Genomic DNA, 15,446 nt, shown 5'->3' with positions numbered 1-15,446 from the left:
AAGAGTGCAGGCACCACAGAGGCAGGGCCTCTGGTTAACTGTCTCACCTGGAGCGGCACCTGCACAGAGCAGGTGCTCACAGAGCAGTCGTCAGTGTGGTGACGATGAAGGTGAACGAGTGCCCCAGGCTTCGAGCAGGTCACCTTTATCTCAGTAACAACTCTCACATGAAGACACCAACCTGCAATTTCTAGAGTCGGTCCCTTTTAAAAATCTGGTACCTGTAATTTTCTCTAGTCTTCTGGAATCTTTTATCTTTTCCCAAAGAGCCCAGTTTGGGGAAACACTTGAATGTTTCTGAGATCTGCGATGTCAGTGGTGGGTCCTACGTCCCTGAACACGTGTAAATCGACTGCTCCTCCGAACCGTCTACAAGTTCTGAGAGCACCCGGGGTGGGTGGCTGATCCTTCTCTGTCGTCTGCTATTAGGACGGGGCGTATCACAGCAGGGTGCTACCCTGCTCAAGTCCTGACCTTGCCTGGAGCTCCAAGGGACAGCAGCTCCGCCCCTTCCCCTCCTGTGAGCTGTGGTCCTGCCAACACTGCCCTGTTGAGAGTCTACCCCACTGCCATCCTCCCGGGTGTGGGGCCTTCCTGCACCTGGGCCTCCCCCTCCTCAGCTGTGCCCTGCACCTTCCAGCTTATCGCCCCGGCCCCTCTGAGCTGACGGGGTCTCTAGTTTCTGACTTTTTCTCCTCTCAGTGGGTGCCTTCAGTCCCCAGGTGCTGGCCAGCACTCACACTGGCCAGTGCCAGGCCCCTCCACCTTGTCCTTGTACTGAGGTTCTTGCCAGGGGCTGTGAACATTTTTGAGAGTCTGTTGGTGAAATAAAACACTTAAGGAAAAGAAGCGGGGGTGGCCAGCGGGGGCAGAGGGTCCCCCACAGACAGCCCCCAACCTCCCCACTCAGCTGGGAAGCGAGAGGGTTGCTGAGTCACCCAGACTTGCTAGAGAGGCGGGCTCCTCGTCGTGGAATCAATTCCTATTCCTATCTGCAGCCTCATCTTCCCAGGGGGGTTTGGACTAGCCTGGGTCAGGGAGCGGTCCCCTCAGAGATGGCAGTGGGCGCCTGGAGGGGCGCTGACCCTGGCTCCCTCCTGGCAGTGGAGGGCTCAGTCTGGCTCTGGAGGAACCTGGGAGGGCTTGGCAGCTCTGAGGCTCCAGCCCCCCACGTGGTCACAGTAGTGGCTGGAGGCTCCCCTTTTACTCACCTCCCCCCAGGGTCTGCTGGCTAGTGGACTCTTGCTCTAAGCCGATGGGAAAAAACCTCAAAAATCATATTGCGAAGATCGTGTACAAAAAAAATTCAGAGTTATTATAAAATAAAACTGCTTCCTAAGGAGAGCTGATTATCACAACAGCGAGCACTATTTGTAACGGCCTAAAAGTGGAAACGCCCAAATGTCCACCGATGGACATCATGGGTGACTGGATAAACAAAATGCGGCTCATTCCCTGGAATGTCATCCAGCTGGGAAAGGAATGAAGCACTTCCACACTGCCACGTGGTGAGCCTCAAAAACCAAAAACACGCTCGGTGAGGAAGCGCTCGGTGAGGAAGCCAGACACAAAGGGCCTGTGTCACGGGGTCCCACTGATGCTAAACGCACAGAACAGGGAGAACTGTACAGACAGTAGATTAGTGGTTGCCCAAGGCTGGAGGGAAAGGGGAGTGACTGCTGATGGGGACAGGTTTCTGGAGTGACAAGAACGTTCTGGAATTAGGAGTGGTGGTTGCTCCTTGAGGACAGAGTGGCCTGTGAGGGGCTACACAGGCCTGGGCCTCCTCCCTCCCTGTCCAGCCACCCCAGCTCCAGTGTTGTGTCCTTGTTGGGGGCCCCTGTCCCTGCTGGAAGGCTGGACCAGTTCTTTCTGCCCCTGTCACCAAGGGCAAGGCCACCACCCTGGGGGACAAGGGCACACCCTGGCTCCCGAGGCCGCACAGCCTCTCTTCAGGGGCACACGCACCGTCTGCAGGATGCTCAGGCTCCCAGGCCGCAATCGTGCAGAGCAAAGGTGGTGGCGGCTGTCCCGACATTGTGCTGTCTTAGCCACACCAGACAGAACCAGCCTGTGTCCAGCCAGACTGTGTTGGAGGGGAGGGAGGTGAACAGCACATCGCCTATGTCGGTAAGGAAGCGCAGCATGTGCTGACGTGTGCATATGTGTGTGTGTGCGTGCGCGCTCGCTCGCTCGCTCGCTCCTTCCCTGGGGGAGGGGAGTTGCCACGGGTACCGAGTTCCACTCTTAACCCAAAGACACAAGGCTGGTGTTAAAGGTTACCAAGAGTACCAGGAATTTTTAAACTCAGAGCTGAAGGGTGTGCAGCCGGAGGTGACTCACTGCTGACCTGGCTGCCTCCTCACAGGGTAAACACTGGGTGGGAGGACATCGCCTCATTCTCAGATGCCTGTGTTTCTGTCAGTGGTTTTGTCCTGGATGAAGCCTCATGGCACCCAAGTGTGTCCTCTCCTGTCCCTGCTCCCGATGGCCTGCTCCCAAACCCTCCTCAGTGCTGGGTGAGGCCTGCCCGCTCCCCTCCTGTGGCGCCCTGGGGCCTTGCCACCTGCCTGCCTCCCCCTCTCTTCACACTCCTCGAGACCCTGGCGGTCCCATCGGTGGTGACAACTGATTACCCTGCTCCCCCGCTCTTTGCTCTGGCGAGGCTGGGTCTGGGCTCTATTTTAAACCTGGTATTTCGAGTTTAGGGCCCACCTGTGCTGTGGACCGAGACCTGGGTTCCCAGATGAGGCCTGATAGAAAGCCCGGTGGCCTCCTCCTCCACGTATGGGGTGGGCCTGGGAAGGTGTCCCCACCTCGTGCTGGTGTTTGAGCCCAGAGAAGGGGGGAGGCTCTGGCCGGCCCCATGGCTCCGAGGACCTTCACTCGCCCGCCTCCCAGGACCCAGAAGGGACCTGGGTGAGAGGACAAGAGAGCGTCCGTGCCAATGCCTGAGGCCCCCCGCATTCCTGGGAAGCCTAGTTCAGGGCACAGCCTCATCCCCGGGCAGAGGTGACTGCCCCCTGCAGCTGGCCCAGTGCCCCCACAGTGCTCCAGGGTCCATACGCTCACACCACCATCATGTACACGTGGCTTCCTGCAGCTGCTTGTATAATGCACCTTAAAAGTTACCCGTGTAGACCGGCTTGTGGCAGCCACTGGCTTGTACCTCAGAGCATGTGCCCACTCCCCGCATGCATGTCCAGGGACACAGGTGAGGGCTCCGGTGGGCGGAGGCGATGGGGTGCATCCCAGTGCATTGACAGAGCCTGGGGTGCAGTGTCCAGAATCCTCAAGAAGCTTCACATACTCTTCTTGGCAACAGGAATTCTTTATCTAAAGGACTTGGTATTTGTTGTTGTTATTTTTCAAATGTTTTCCTTGAACTAGTTTTGTGTGGCCTTTCAAGGAAATACATGTTTTCAGTTTGATCTGGACACTAATTTACGATTCTGGGTCCTCAAGTGTGACCAGCGGTGCCACTTGCTCTGTGTCTTATTTATGGACTTCATGTCCCTTGAGAGAGCCCATAGGGCCAGAGGGTGACCTGTGGGTCTGGATTTTCTGTGCATGCCACCCTTGACACACAGGACGGCATCCCCACCAAGCATATCGGATCTGGGGATGCTGAAAGGCCATGGTGGTGCCGGGAGCCTCATCCCACTCGGGAGCTGCGGGTCTGAGCAGGTCAGGTCAGGGTGGTGGCAGCCTGGCCTTGTCCCCTGGGCTGCCTGCTTGTATTTGTCCTGGTGGTTCCTTTTCGGCCAAGGGCGGGGACCAGGCACCTTCTGTCCCCTGTTGTCCTCGGCTAGTTCCCTGACTCATAGACCATACCCTGGGGTCGGGATGGGGTAGAAGTGGGGTCAGGGCCAGGAGAGGATGAGTGAGACTCACATCCTATCCTGCTGGGGCTGCTCAGCCGCAGCTCAGCCCTCGGCGTATGGTAGGTTGACCATCGACCATGCTGCCCCCAGGCAGCCATGGTGGGGGCGGGGCCTTCTTGTCCCCAGGTGCCGCCCCTCCCTGCCCCGCCATACCCAAGAGCACTGTCAGGCCTGAGGTCAGGCTGCCATTTGGAGCCTGAGTGGAAAGTAACTTCCAGGGACTCTGGGCCCCCGACAGGCCTCCCCCTGCGCCCTGGTGCTGGTGTCCATGGCCCTGCCGGCATGCGTGGTGCTCAGTAAATGTTTATCACTTTGGATTAGGGGATTTGTGCATCAGGAGCTCTGGTGTCTGCCCCTGCTCGTGCATCTCCCCGCTCTGTTCTCCCTCCCGGCTCGTGGACAATCATGGTCCTGGAGGCAGGACCATGGTGGACCGGCTCTGATCCCTGTGGCCCACCCGGTCACAGCCCGGTCACTTAGCTTCCTGGGGCCGCGTGTCCACGGGGCCATAGCAGCACCCCAGGGCTGCGGGGAGAGAGAATGGAGACTGAGGCTCACACATATAGCCACACGTGTACCCACTCAACACCCACGCACAACACAGCCACACACGCTCACACCCACACCCCCTGCGTCCATGCAAGCACTCACCCCCATGCACACCCTGTGCACCCACACGCACACATGTGTACACTCTGGCACACACATGCCCTCCCCCACTCACACCCACACAGACACTACCCACTCACGCTCACACGGCGTGGCACTGGCCCTGACCGCGAGCATCCTTCGAAGCCTCAGGCTGGGCCTGGGCGTCTTCCTCTCTCTGCAGTAGCTGTAAGCAACTTGGTGCCTTAGGTGCCAGCCTGGGCCCCCCAGGGGTCTGTGCTTCCTCATGTGGTGCCTGGGAAGGGGTCTTTGCACTGTCAGCACAGGCAGCCTGCTGGACACTCAGCCCAGGGTCCAGTGAACCACAGCTATGTGTGGTCTCACCCCATCCTGAGGGGACCCACCAGCATGCCTGTGTCTCCCTTTTTCTTCTTTTTTTTTGGCCACACCCCATGGCTTGTAGGATCTTAGTTCCCCAATCAGGGATCGAACCTGCATCCTCAGCAGTGAAAGCATGGAGTCCTAACCATTGGGCCGCCAGGGAACTCCCCCCACTTTGTCTCCTGACAGGGACACGCGGTTGGCTTTGCAGGGCCTACCCCCTGGCACGCCGTGGCTCCTCCCAGCTGCCAGGTGACCCTTGGAGCTCCTTCCGAAGCACTCTTGTCCCCTCGTCCTCCCTCGACAGAAATCTGTGCATCCGAGGCGAAGCCAGGCCTTTGGGCACCCAGCCCAGCAGCGCACTGAGAGAACTCAGACGGGGGCAGGGCACCCGCTGGCTGGAGAGGCCGCCCTCGCGTGCACTCCAGCAACAGAGAGTGACCCTGGGAGGCAGGGCCCAGGGCCTGCCAGCAGCGGCCAGTACTGCGGCCATTTAACAGCCCACTGACCTTGGGCAGCCTGCCGCAAGGATTGGCGATCTGTCCCCAAGGCTTCTGCCTGTGGTGATCGCCATGCTCTGTGGTCATCAGGGCCACAAGAGCACCAGTAGCTGACCGAACGGCCCAATGACCAGGAGCTGGTCGTCCCCAGAGCCCAGCTGTGCTTCTGGGAGGGAAAGCGACCCCAGGGGATCATCTACATGCTGTCCTTGTGATCTTGGAGGGTGGGCAGCGTCATCCTGTGGCAGGGGCCACAGGAACTGTTCTGCTCTCTGGCTGGCCTCATGGGGACCAGAGGTGCTCATTGTGGCTGCCCCCAAAAGGATCGTCTGGGTCACGTGACCTCTGAGTGGCCTGGATGTGAGCAGGGGAGGGTCGTCCTGGTGTAAGCAGCACCTCGGGACAGGGTTAGTCAGCAGGTGACTGCCCCCGAGGGCAGGACGTGGCCACAGCGCATGGTTAGTGCCTGCCGCCAGAAATGGCTGCTTAGCAAATATTTGCCAATGAAATGAATGGAGCTCACACTGCCCATTCCAGACCCACCCTCTGCAGAGGAGGGAATGAGCCATTTGTGCAAGGAGGTCCTTCATGCTGACCCTGTGGGTGTGGGCAGTGGCCTTGAGGGTCTTCGGAGGCCGGTGCCATGAGTGCCCCAGCTCGGAGCTTCTGTTCCACAGCGTTGATTTGGGGTGGGTGTCGGGACTCTGCTGACCATGACGTGTCTTGAGCCGTGGGGTCCCTCCTTTCACGGCCACCCTCCTTCCACACCATGTCCCGGGATGCACAGGGGCTACGTGTTGCGGCTACCTCTGCCTGGGCCCGAGGTAGGTGGGCCGCTGGTGGTTGGCGCCTGTGAGAGGAGATGCATGTGCTCACAGGGTCGCAGCAGGGTTGAAACCTGCAAACGTAGGGTCTCCGGTCTTCTTATCTCTGCCATGAATCTCAGATCCAGTGCAGATGCCTGAGGCCCCCAAACCCCCAGAGACACCAAGCGACTGTGTATCCTTGTCATTCTAGAATTTCCCATCTCCTCTTGGCGGAATCACCCGGAGAGGCACCCCTCCCCCTGCCCCCAGCACACCCCTGCTCGCCGGTCCCCAGACCACAGCAACCTCAGTGCCTGGCCCAACGGTGCCTGCTCCCTAGCCGTGGAGGGAGTGACAAGACAGTGATTCTGAGTAGCTCACTTTCCTCCTGCTTTTCTCTCCTGCCATCTGCCTCCCAGGGGACGTTCTCTTCCAGATGGCCGAAGTCCACAGGCAGATTCAAAATCAACTGGAAGAAATGGTGAGTCCCAGCCTCCTAGTGCAACCCCCAGGGAGGGAGGGGCAGATGCAAGTGAGCAGACGCTATCAGAGGCGAGGGGAAGAGCCGGGCATGTGCTCTGGCTGTGCATCCACTAGGGAAGTGTGTGCCTTCCTGTGGTCATACCCAGAGAGGTGGGGGTGTCCCCAGGGCCCGAGAGAGCAGTCACACACCAGGGATGTGACCACCATGGGGCTGTGGATATACAGACGGACCTGGAAGAAGAGGACACGGGCAAGATGGGGTGTTACGCTCAGCTGGCCGCAGGGCCACGTGGGGACACCTCGAGTGGTGGCCTGGGGAAGCACAGGTGCACCGAGACTATAGGTCCTGCCAGGACCTAGCAGGTCCACGGCTCGTGTCAGCTTATGCCTATATTACCCACCAGCACGAGAGAGCAGGGACAGTGGGGAGGCGGTCTCTGTCTCCCCAAGGGAAGTGGAGCCTCCATGCCTGTCGAAGGCCGGGCTTCAGTTCAGCACTCACTCCCGGGGCCCACCTGTCGCTGCGGGGTCATCGGCTCATGGATCAGACAAGCTCCTCTCTCCCACTGGGGTGCCCAGCGTCCCAGGTGCCATGGTTGTGGTGACCGGCCCCCCTCCCCCGTGGCAGCCACACGTCGGAGCTGACGGCTGTTTTCTCTCCATGTCCAGCTGAAGTCTTTTCACAATGAGCTGCTAATGCAGCTGGAGCAGAAGGTGGAGCTGGACTCCAGGTACCTGAGCGTAAGTAGCCCCCACCCTCTACCTGCTGGTCCCCCTGAGCTGCTTGGGCTCTGCTGTGTGTGAATCCTTCCCTCAGTCTGAACGGTTTTCATCTTCCTGTGAGCTCTCCATCCTGTGGGTTTCCTGCAACTCCTCTGACATTCATGCCCATTTGAGACTAAATGTGACCCCGTGAGTGGACTCTCGCGTCTGATGCCCCACGTGCCAGGTTCCACTACCCCCGCCTCTCGGCCGCTTTTTGTAAAAACGATGTGAGGCAGCCACCCTGTGGAACCTGTGTGAACTCCTCTGACCCGCTGTCGTTTCCTGGAGTTCTTCATGCCCTGACCCTGCCCTGTCGTCTCTCCCAGGTTGACAAGAAGGGTGTTCTTCTTCACCCTGTCGGTGTTCATTACATGATTTGACCTGAGGCGCTTCCAGCCCTGGGGTGGGAGAGAGGGAGGCTGGCTGGTTTTCCCAGCCCTGATCTTTGCCTCCAGGGTAGGCAGAGCTGAGGCCTCAGGTTTGCAGCTGCACAGCTCCTGCCGTCCACAGGGTCAGGGCCGCTGTGGCCCAGTTGAGAGCGGGAGGGGCGCACCAGCTCACTGCACGTGGTTTTGTTGTTTGAATCTCAGGCTGCGCTGAAGAAATACCAGACGGAGCAAAGGAGCAAAGGTGATGCACTGGACAAGTGCCAGGCCGAGCTGAAGAAACTCCGCAAGAAGAGCCAAGGGAGCAAAAATCCCCAGAAGTACTCGGACAAGGAGCTGCAGGTGGGGCTCGGCCGCCGTGTGCTGGGGCCTCTGCCTGGGGACACAGGAGCGTCGGGGCTCCGGTTATGGTTTTGGGACTTCTCGAGCCTTTTCGTGAGCGGTGAAGGGCAGGCATTCTTGTCTGTTCCCAGCACTCACCCTTCTTGGTCTCGGGGGGCGAGGCTGATCCCTCCTGATGAAACTGGGCAGAGCCAGGCTTCGCTCTCCTGGGGGATTTTTGGGTGGTTGGGTGCCTGGCGTCCCGGAGCCAGCAGGACAGCAGTCCCATTCTGTAGCCTCGGTGGATGCCAGAGGGCTCTCCACCAAAGGAGCAGAAACCAGAGGGAATCTTCCTGCCTGTTGCTCTGGATTCCTACCTCGGCGAGAGATCCCAGACTGTTACTCTGATTGATTTGTGAATGCCTGCTCCCAGCACAGACCCAGAGACCCCAGGGCAGGCAGATGCTGGCTGGTCCAGCATCTCAGTGACCCTGCAGCGTGAGGCAGGTGGCATTGCAGGGCATGGGAGGGGCAGCCCTGGTTGTAGGCGTTACATGCTGGGGTGAGGGGCCAAGGATTTAGGACAGCGTGGCCTGTGACAGGCACACCTGATTCACCAGAACCCTGCAGCCAGCTGACACAGATCAGGCCCAGACGCTGCTCTCCAAGGTTGCACGTCTCAGATAAGGAGGAATGGGATAGCCCTCAGTGGTCGGCAGTGGAAGCTTTCCCTGGGCACAGGCATGGGGGTGACCCCTGAGGTGAACCCCTCACCTCCTGAAGCCCCACCCTTCCTGCCAGTGATCAGGGCAGTGAGCCTGGAGGCACTGCCTTGGGGCCCTCTGTGCATGGTGTACGCGCATGCCCCATGGTGCCCACACCGCTGCCCGCAAGCACCTCTGGAGCACGCCAGGGCCAAGAGGCCGGTCCTGCCCACTTGAGTGCGGCATAGACGAGCGGGCCTCCTGCTCCCCCGGGGGTGGCCCGGCCTCTGCGCCCCTCTGTGCCTGGGGCACCCAGTGGAGAGGATGGAGGGCGCAGCGGCAGCTGAGAACCACACCTGCCATGTGGGAAGCAGCCGCCAGTCTCCTGCAGCCCCTTACTCAGGTGTGTTCCCATGTAGTCGCAGTGACTCAACTCCTGTCTCTCTGTAGCATCCCTTCCCCAAGTCAGACGCGTTTCCCCACATCCACAGTCTCGTGACCATCATCTCAAAAGACCGTCTGTAACCCGTCACCACCTCAAGGCCTCCCCTCCCCGCAGCGAGAGCGCTGCTACAGGGAACCCTCCCAAGTCACCCCCGCCCAGGATGTGCTCCTGGGAGCGGGTCATGAGGTCGGGGCTGGAAAGACACCTGCACTGTGTCCGTTTTTCTGTTCTGTCCCATCCTTGACACGTTTTGCCATTTTGTTTCGTGAAAACCTTGACCCGCTGCCTGGGAGGGCAGTGGCCTCCTCAGCGCCCTATCTGAGGGAACCCTGGGGACTGGTTTGGAGGCCTGGTGACAGGGACAGGAGGCTGGCTTTCCAGGGGTTCAGCCTGTGCACCCCCCGCTCCTTAAGGTGCTTTTTTTTTTTGGTGACAGCTTTATCGAGAGGTAATTCACATACCATATAACTCACCCGTTTAATTTTGAGTACATTCATATAGCGTTGTGTAACTGTCTTTTCACGGCCTCAAAAAGAAAGCCCGTCTTCACTAGTCCCTCCCCGCCCCCCAGTGGCATGACCGGGATCATACGACACGTGACCTTCTGCGTGTGGCTTCTTGCCCTCGGCGCGATGTTTCTGAGGCTCGTCCGCGTCGTGTGTGTCGGTGCTTCGTTCCTTTCTATCATCACGTGCCCGTGCTTCATTCCCCTTTACGGCCGTGGACTCAGCGGCTCCGTCCTGTGCCGACGCCCTCTCCCTGGACGAGCTGGTGCTGCTATGACCAGCTTGCTGAGAGCCGTCAGAAGGGACTGTGTCCCGGCTGGTGCATCCTGTGGCTGGGAGAGGACAGGCCGGGCAGAGGTCAGTGCGTGTGGGCTGGCGTCATCCATGGTGTTCACTCCTACATGACTCGGAGCCACATGGGCCTGGGTCATCGTGACTCTGCTGCCTCTGGTTCCCAGTGGCCCACTCCCCTTGCCCCAGAGCCCCCGCCACCCACTGCAAGACCTCTCTCTTCGGGAGAGCCCTGACTGCTCCACTCTGGAGTCTGGGCTTGCAGGGCCGAGAGGGTGGGATCTGCTCCCCCAGCCACACAGGGCCAGGGGGACACAGCACGGGCTCCGCAAACCTTAGTCTTTCCGTACGGGCAGTTGGGTGGTGGTTCTCTCCTTGAGGGGGGCCTCCCAGCAGTTCCCCAGCTTGGTGAGGCCGGCCATGTCCACCCTGGCCTCCTGGGACCTGGAAGACATCCAGTGCTGACCTTTCTTCCCATGTCCGAGGGTCACCCCACAACTGAGGCTCCCCTCTGCCCTGTCTGCTCAGCACAGCCATGCTGCCCCCGCTGAGGCCCAGTCCCCTCCCGGTATCTGCCCTGAGGCTCTCGCTCAGAGGCCTCCTCTTCACCCGCTGTGGCCTGTCCCCGCCTGGGCACAGCCATGAGGCCCTGGCCATTGGGTTTGGGTTTGGATCCCAGCTGTGCCCCGTGTGCACTGGCCGTGTGGTCCTCTCTCGGTTTCCCCGCTTGGGAGGGGTGTACCTCGGCCTTCCTCCCATCTCAGAGCAGGAAGGGCCCTGGGGCCTGAGCAAAGTGAGGTCACCCCTCCCCGTTCTGTGCACTTCCTCGGTTTCCCTCCTCTGTCCCATCCCCTCCCTCGTCTTTCCCAGACCCACCCCACCCCCCTTCTCTACCTGTCCCTTAGCCTCCTGAGGGTGTTATTGCAGTGATTCTCCCCCAGTAATCGAGTTCCTCCCAGGGAGGGCTGGGGGCTGTGTTCCACGCTGTCCCTCTCGCCGTCCAGCCCAGGCTGCTGACGTGGTGACAGGTGGCATGTGATGTTATTCCGGTTGTGGTTGTCTTTCCAAGGGTGGGAAGCACAGCGACAGTCCAACCAGTATGTTTTTTGTTCCCTGGTGGCGCTGAACCTGAGAGGCCAGGCTGGGGCACCCTCAGAGTCCCTCATCCCGCGTCTGTGCCGGAGCGGGTGGGTGCTCAGTGTGCTGTGAGACGGTGGAAGGCATGCTGGCTGCCTGTCCCGTGGATGGTTCTGGCCTACCTGGTGGCCTTGTGGAGGTGCCCAGCCTACCTGGGCATGTGAGGGTCCTTTGGCACCAGGGTCTGTTCCTTCTGGTTCTTGGAACCTTTGCAGACCTGGCCAGGAGCCAGGGCCTGATGTCTGCTTTGAGGTGTGGCTGCTGGGGGCTGGGAGGGCCTTAGGCACCTTTTGGTGTGACAGCCCCTCCCCTCCCCACTGTTTCCCCTGGAGGAAATGCCTGGGCAGGGCAGGTGTGCTGAGCCGGCCCTGCTCCTGCCTTGGCTGAGATCCTGCTAGTCACAGGAAATGGTCCGTTTAAGACACTCTTTTTTTTTTTTTTTAATTTATCTTTGGCTGTGTTGGGTCTTTGTTGCTGCGCCCAGGCTTTCTCTAGTTGCGGCGAGCGGGGGCTACTCTTTGTTGTGGTGCGTGGGCTTCTCATTGAAGTGGCTTCTCTTGTTGCGGAGCATGGGCTCTAGGCGCACAGGTTTCGGTAGTTGTGGCACGTGGGCTCAGTAGTTGTGGCTTGCAGGCTCTAGAGCTCAGGCTCAGTAGTTGTGGCGCACGGGCTTAGTTGCTCCGCGGCATGTGGGATCTTCCCAGGCCAGGGATCGAACCCATGTCCCCTGCATTGGCAGGCGGGTTCTTAACCACTGTGCCACCAGGGAAGCCCAAGGCACTCTTTTCCTGAGGAAGAGCAGGACTCTGTTCTCTCTGTCTCCATTTCTTAGAACGGCCGACACCCCAGCTCTCATGCAGTTCACTCCGGTAGCGGATCAGCCGTGGGGGCAGCTCTGTCCGTCCAGACTGTAGTTCACGGCCCTGCCCTGGAGAGCTTGGCCTCGCCTGGACCCACAGGACATCCTGGCCACTAGACCTGCTTACTCCAAGCAGATGTGTTTGCATGCTGTCACCAAGGGGGGGGCAGGATTCCAGACTGTTTGGGCCCCTGGGGAGGTGGGGAAGGACCCCAGGCACCCATGCCCCCCCCCCAGCTCTCTTGAAGCCCCCTCTGTATCCCCAGGGTCTCCACTCCGGGGACCTTCACCAGGGCCTGGGTCACATGTAGCCCAGTGGGCAGTATGTGTAGGTGGGTGTGGGCCTGGGCCCCACAGCTGGCACAGGGGCCACACCTGGGCGTCCCCGAGCCACAGAAGCCCCTGGGCTGACGTGAGCTGCGGCGCCTCTTGGCAGAGGAGGTGGGACCCCCAGACCGACGGAGCCCATGCAGCTCTGTTTTTAGGTATGGATATGCTGCCCGGGGCTCCCACGGGTGGATACAGGTGTGGACTGACTCAGTGGTCCCAGGATGGGTGGACTTCCTTGGGTCAATCCCTGGGGTCACCTGTGAGCCTTCTGGAGCCCCTGTTGCATGTGTTTTCCCTCCCTGACTGGAGCTCAGTGTGGGCAGGATGCTCACCAGGGAGGGTAGAGAGGCCCCCGAGCATCCGCCAGGCAGGGGTTGACCCTTGGAGCACCTACACACCTCCCCCGAGGCACCTCAGCTCCTGAGTGGGGCGGAGGCTTGTCCCCCCTGAGCGTGTCTGTCTGTCTGTCAGTCCGTCTGTGATGGGCTCCCCGTGAGTGGGACTGGGCCAGTTTCGTGAACTGCTGATAATTGAGACTGTGTTTTGGGATTTCCAGCGAGAGAATTGATTTTAATTATAGGTCAGGGAACAGGCACTTAGAGGCATTTGGGGCACAAACTAGGACAGAGGGTTTTTTCTAGAAGTAGGGAGCACACCAAGTACTGCCCACACGGCTGAGGTCACGCCCTGCACCTCTGGTCATTGCCGTGCTTGCCGGACCAGGCGCTGACAGAAGCGCCCGTCTCTGTGGAGGCGGCTACGGGGGACAGTCAGTGGAGGACGTACCGTCTGTCTGACAGCGCGTGGTCACAGGCCTCGTCTGGCACCCTGTCTCTGGCCCAGGGTCCCCCTCCCCAGGCATGCGGGTGCATGGTTGTACTTTAGCCTGACTGTCAGGGTCTCAAAGCTTCGGGTGGTTCTGATGGACAGCCGGCCCCTGGCTGGTTGGCGGTCTCTAGGACTTCAGACAGAAGGGTGCGGGGCTGGGGTGGGACTGGTGCCGAGAGCCATCCCGGATGGAGCACTTTGGAAAGCAGTGCTGGGTGGAGGCGGTCAGGCTCTGGGTGCACACGATCCCCTTATAGATCCGGAGGGGCTTGGCCAAGGATTTCTCCCCTTTCTCTTTCCTTTGGCCCCACCCCCAGCCCAGCTCTGATTAGGCAGGAGTCCTCGTCCTCCAAGGGATGCATGACTGTTAGAAAACCCAGCAGTCGTTCGTGCCTTTGGGATTTGCGTTTGTGTGTGGCCGGCCGGTGGGGGCCACGGGGAGGCAGTGTGCCCTGTCCACCCCTTGTGTAGGCTCTGAAGGAGGGGCCGCCAAGACTGCAGCAGAGGGGAGAGCCCAGGAAGAGAAGGCTCAAGGCAGATGGATGGGCGTGGGTGTGGGGCGGGGTCTCCCCCAGTGTGGGCCAAACCTTCTGCCCGAGCGCAGAGGGCCAGGGCCCTGGACGGTCCCAGCCGGCCCAGTGCCAGACTCTCAGCAGCCCAGCACTTGGAGCTGCTGACAGCTCCAAGGCAGGCTCCTGCCATTGGGATGGCAGAGGGCCCACCCACCCAGCTGGGGTTTAGGTTGCCAGGGGCCCCCTCCTCTGCCCTGATCCATCTTCCCCGTTCCCTCTCTGAGACGCAGAGAGTGGGGCCTCGAGTGTTCTGGGTGTGGGGTGTGGCTGTTGCTGGGGCCTGTGCTGACTAAAGCAGGCGGTTCCTGCAGTTTGCTCCCCCTCACTGGGCTCCCTTGTTCCGGAAGGCGCCTCCAGATTGCCCTCTGAGAAAGGGGAGAGATTTGTTCTATTTCAAGGGATGTGTAATTAACAAAGCAAAAACAAAATAACCATAATTTAGATCTTCAAAAAAGATAATGGCAGAGGCTGCTCCTGTTAACCCGTCGAGTTTGATGGCCGTGTTTTAAGCCCCTTACGTGTCTGCTGTTCTCATTTTAAAAAGCTCTTCAGTGCGAGAGGCGGACTGTGGACAAGGCACCGCATCCCAGCAGTGGGACATCTTCTTTCCTTGGAGTATAAGCAGTTAGGGGTCCTCCTGGTAAAAAACAACTGAGAAGCCAGAAGCCACTGCACCCTCTTAGGGCTTCTGTGTCCACAGATGGTATCAGGATTCTCAGTCCTCTGGGGACTCTTTTGGGCCCGTGAGCCATGGCCGCTGAGCCTGCGCGTCCGGAGCCTGTGCGCCGCAAATGGGAGAGGCCACAACAGTGAGAGGCCCGCATAACGCAAGAAAAAAAAAAACTGCCTACTTGGATAGCACCGTGGGAAATCTGGAGCATCTTATGCTGTCAGAGCTGGGAGGGCTTTCGGGGGCAGCACCGGGCACACGGCACCTGTCTTTTCACACTGAGAGGTGGGCATGTAAAAAAGTAAGAAACAGGTGAAGTGTTTTATTTAGCGGCACATGTCTAGAGTGTTATTTAGACACGCAGTCATTATAACAGATGCCAGTGAGGCACGCAATCATTATAACAGATACCAGTGAGGCACGCAGTCATTATGACAGATGCCAGTGAGGTCTTTTGCGTTCTGCTGAGTCTTTGAAGTAGGATGTGAATTTTGTACCCGCAGAACCTCCAAGATCACGTGAGGCAGGGGCTGCCATGTCGGGTGGTGACGATCTGGCTCAGCCCCTGAGGAAACTAAGACCCAAAGGGTCCAGAGACTTGGCAGAGACCACCCAGCAAGGTGGGCACAGGAGCCCGGGCTCCATCCTCCTCCAGGTCCCGGGGCAGCAGAGCAGACCCCAGACCTGGATGGCGTGGATCCTGGTGGCCACCTGAGGCCTTGGCCCAGCATGCTCACAGATTGCTGAGACCCGTCCCCTTGGACCGCAAGCATTTGTCAGCATGTCCAGCCCACTGGTGTGGACAGAAGTGGCCCCACGTTCTCTCCTGGGGTCTGGGCATGGGGATGCCCATGGGCGCACCCCTCCCAGCACATCCTTTCTGGACACGCCGGCGTGTGAGTGTACTGCGCAGGGCGTGGGCAGTGGGATCTGTTTGGTCACGGACCACCACCCCCGCCCCCCCCGCCC

At 59.7% G+C, this 15,446-nt stretch overlaps 1 protein-coding gene across 3 annotated transcripts in view; it reads left to right on the top strand.

Moving 5' to 3' along the window:
- BAIAP2 (BAR/IMD domain containing adaptor protein 2) overlaps positions 1 to 15,446 on the top strand; it is a 71,971-nt gene that overhangs the window by 35,884 nt on the left and 20,641 nt on the right. For all 3 annotated transcript variants that reach the window (XM_007462334.1, XM_007462336.1, XM_007462335.1), the window contains exons 4-6: positions 6,600 to 6,661; positions 7,333 to 7,404; positions 8,019 to 8,156. In XM_007462334.1, coding sequence (XP_007462396.1) covers positions 6,600 to 6,661; positions 7,333 to 7,404; positions 8,019 to 8,156 — 272 coding nt within the window. The remainder of the gene's footprint in view (positions 1 to 6,599; positions 6,662 to 7,332; positions 7,405 to 8,018; positions 8,157 to 15,446) is intronic.

This window comes from Lipotes vexillifer, unplaced genomic scaffold (assembly GCF_000442215.2).
Source record: "Lipotes vexillifer unplaced genomic scaffold, Lipotes_vexillifer_v1.1 scaffold1691, whole genome shotgun sequence".
In the NCBI taxonomy this organism is placed as follows: domain Eukaryota; kingdom Metazoa; phylum Chordata; class Mammalia; order Artiodactyla; family Lipotidae; genus Lipotes; species Lipotes vexillifer.
The sequence above is the reverse complement of the archived record's forward strand: the minus strand, read 5'-3'. Positions and strand labels throughout refer to the sequence as shown.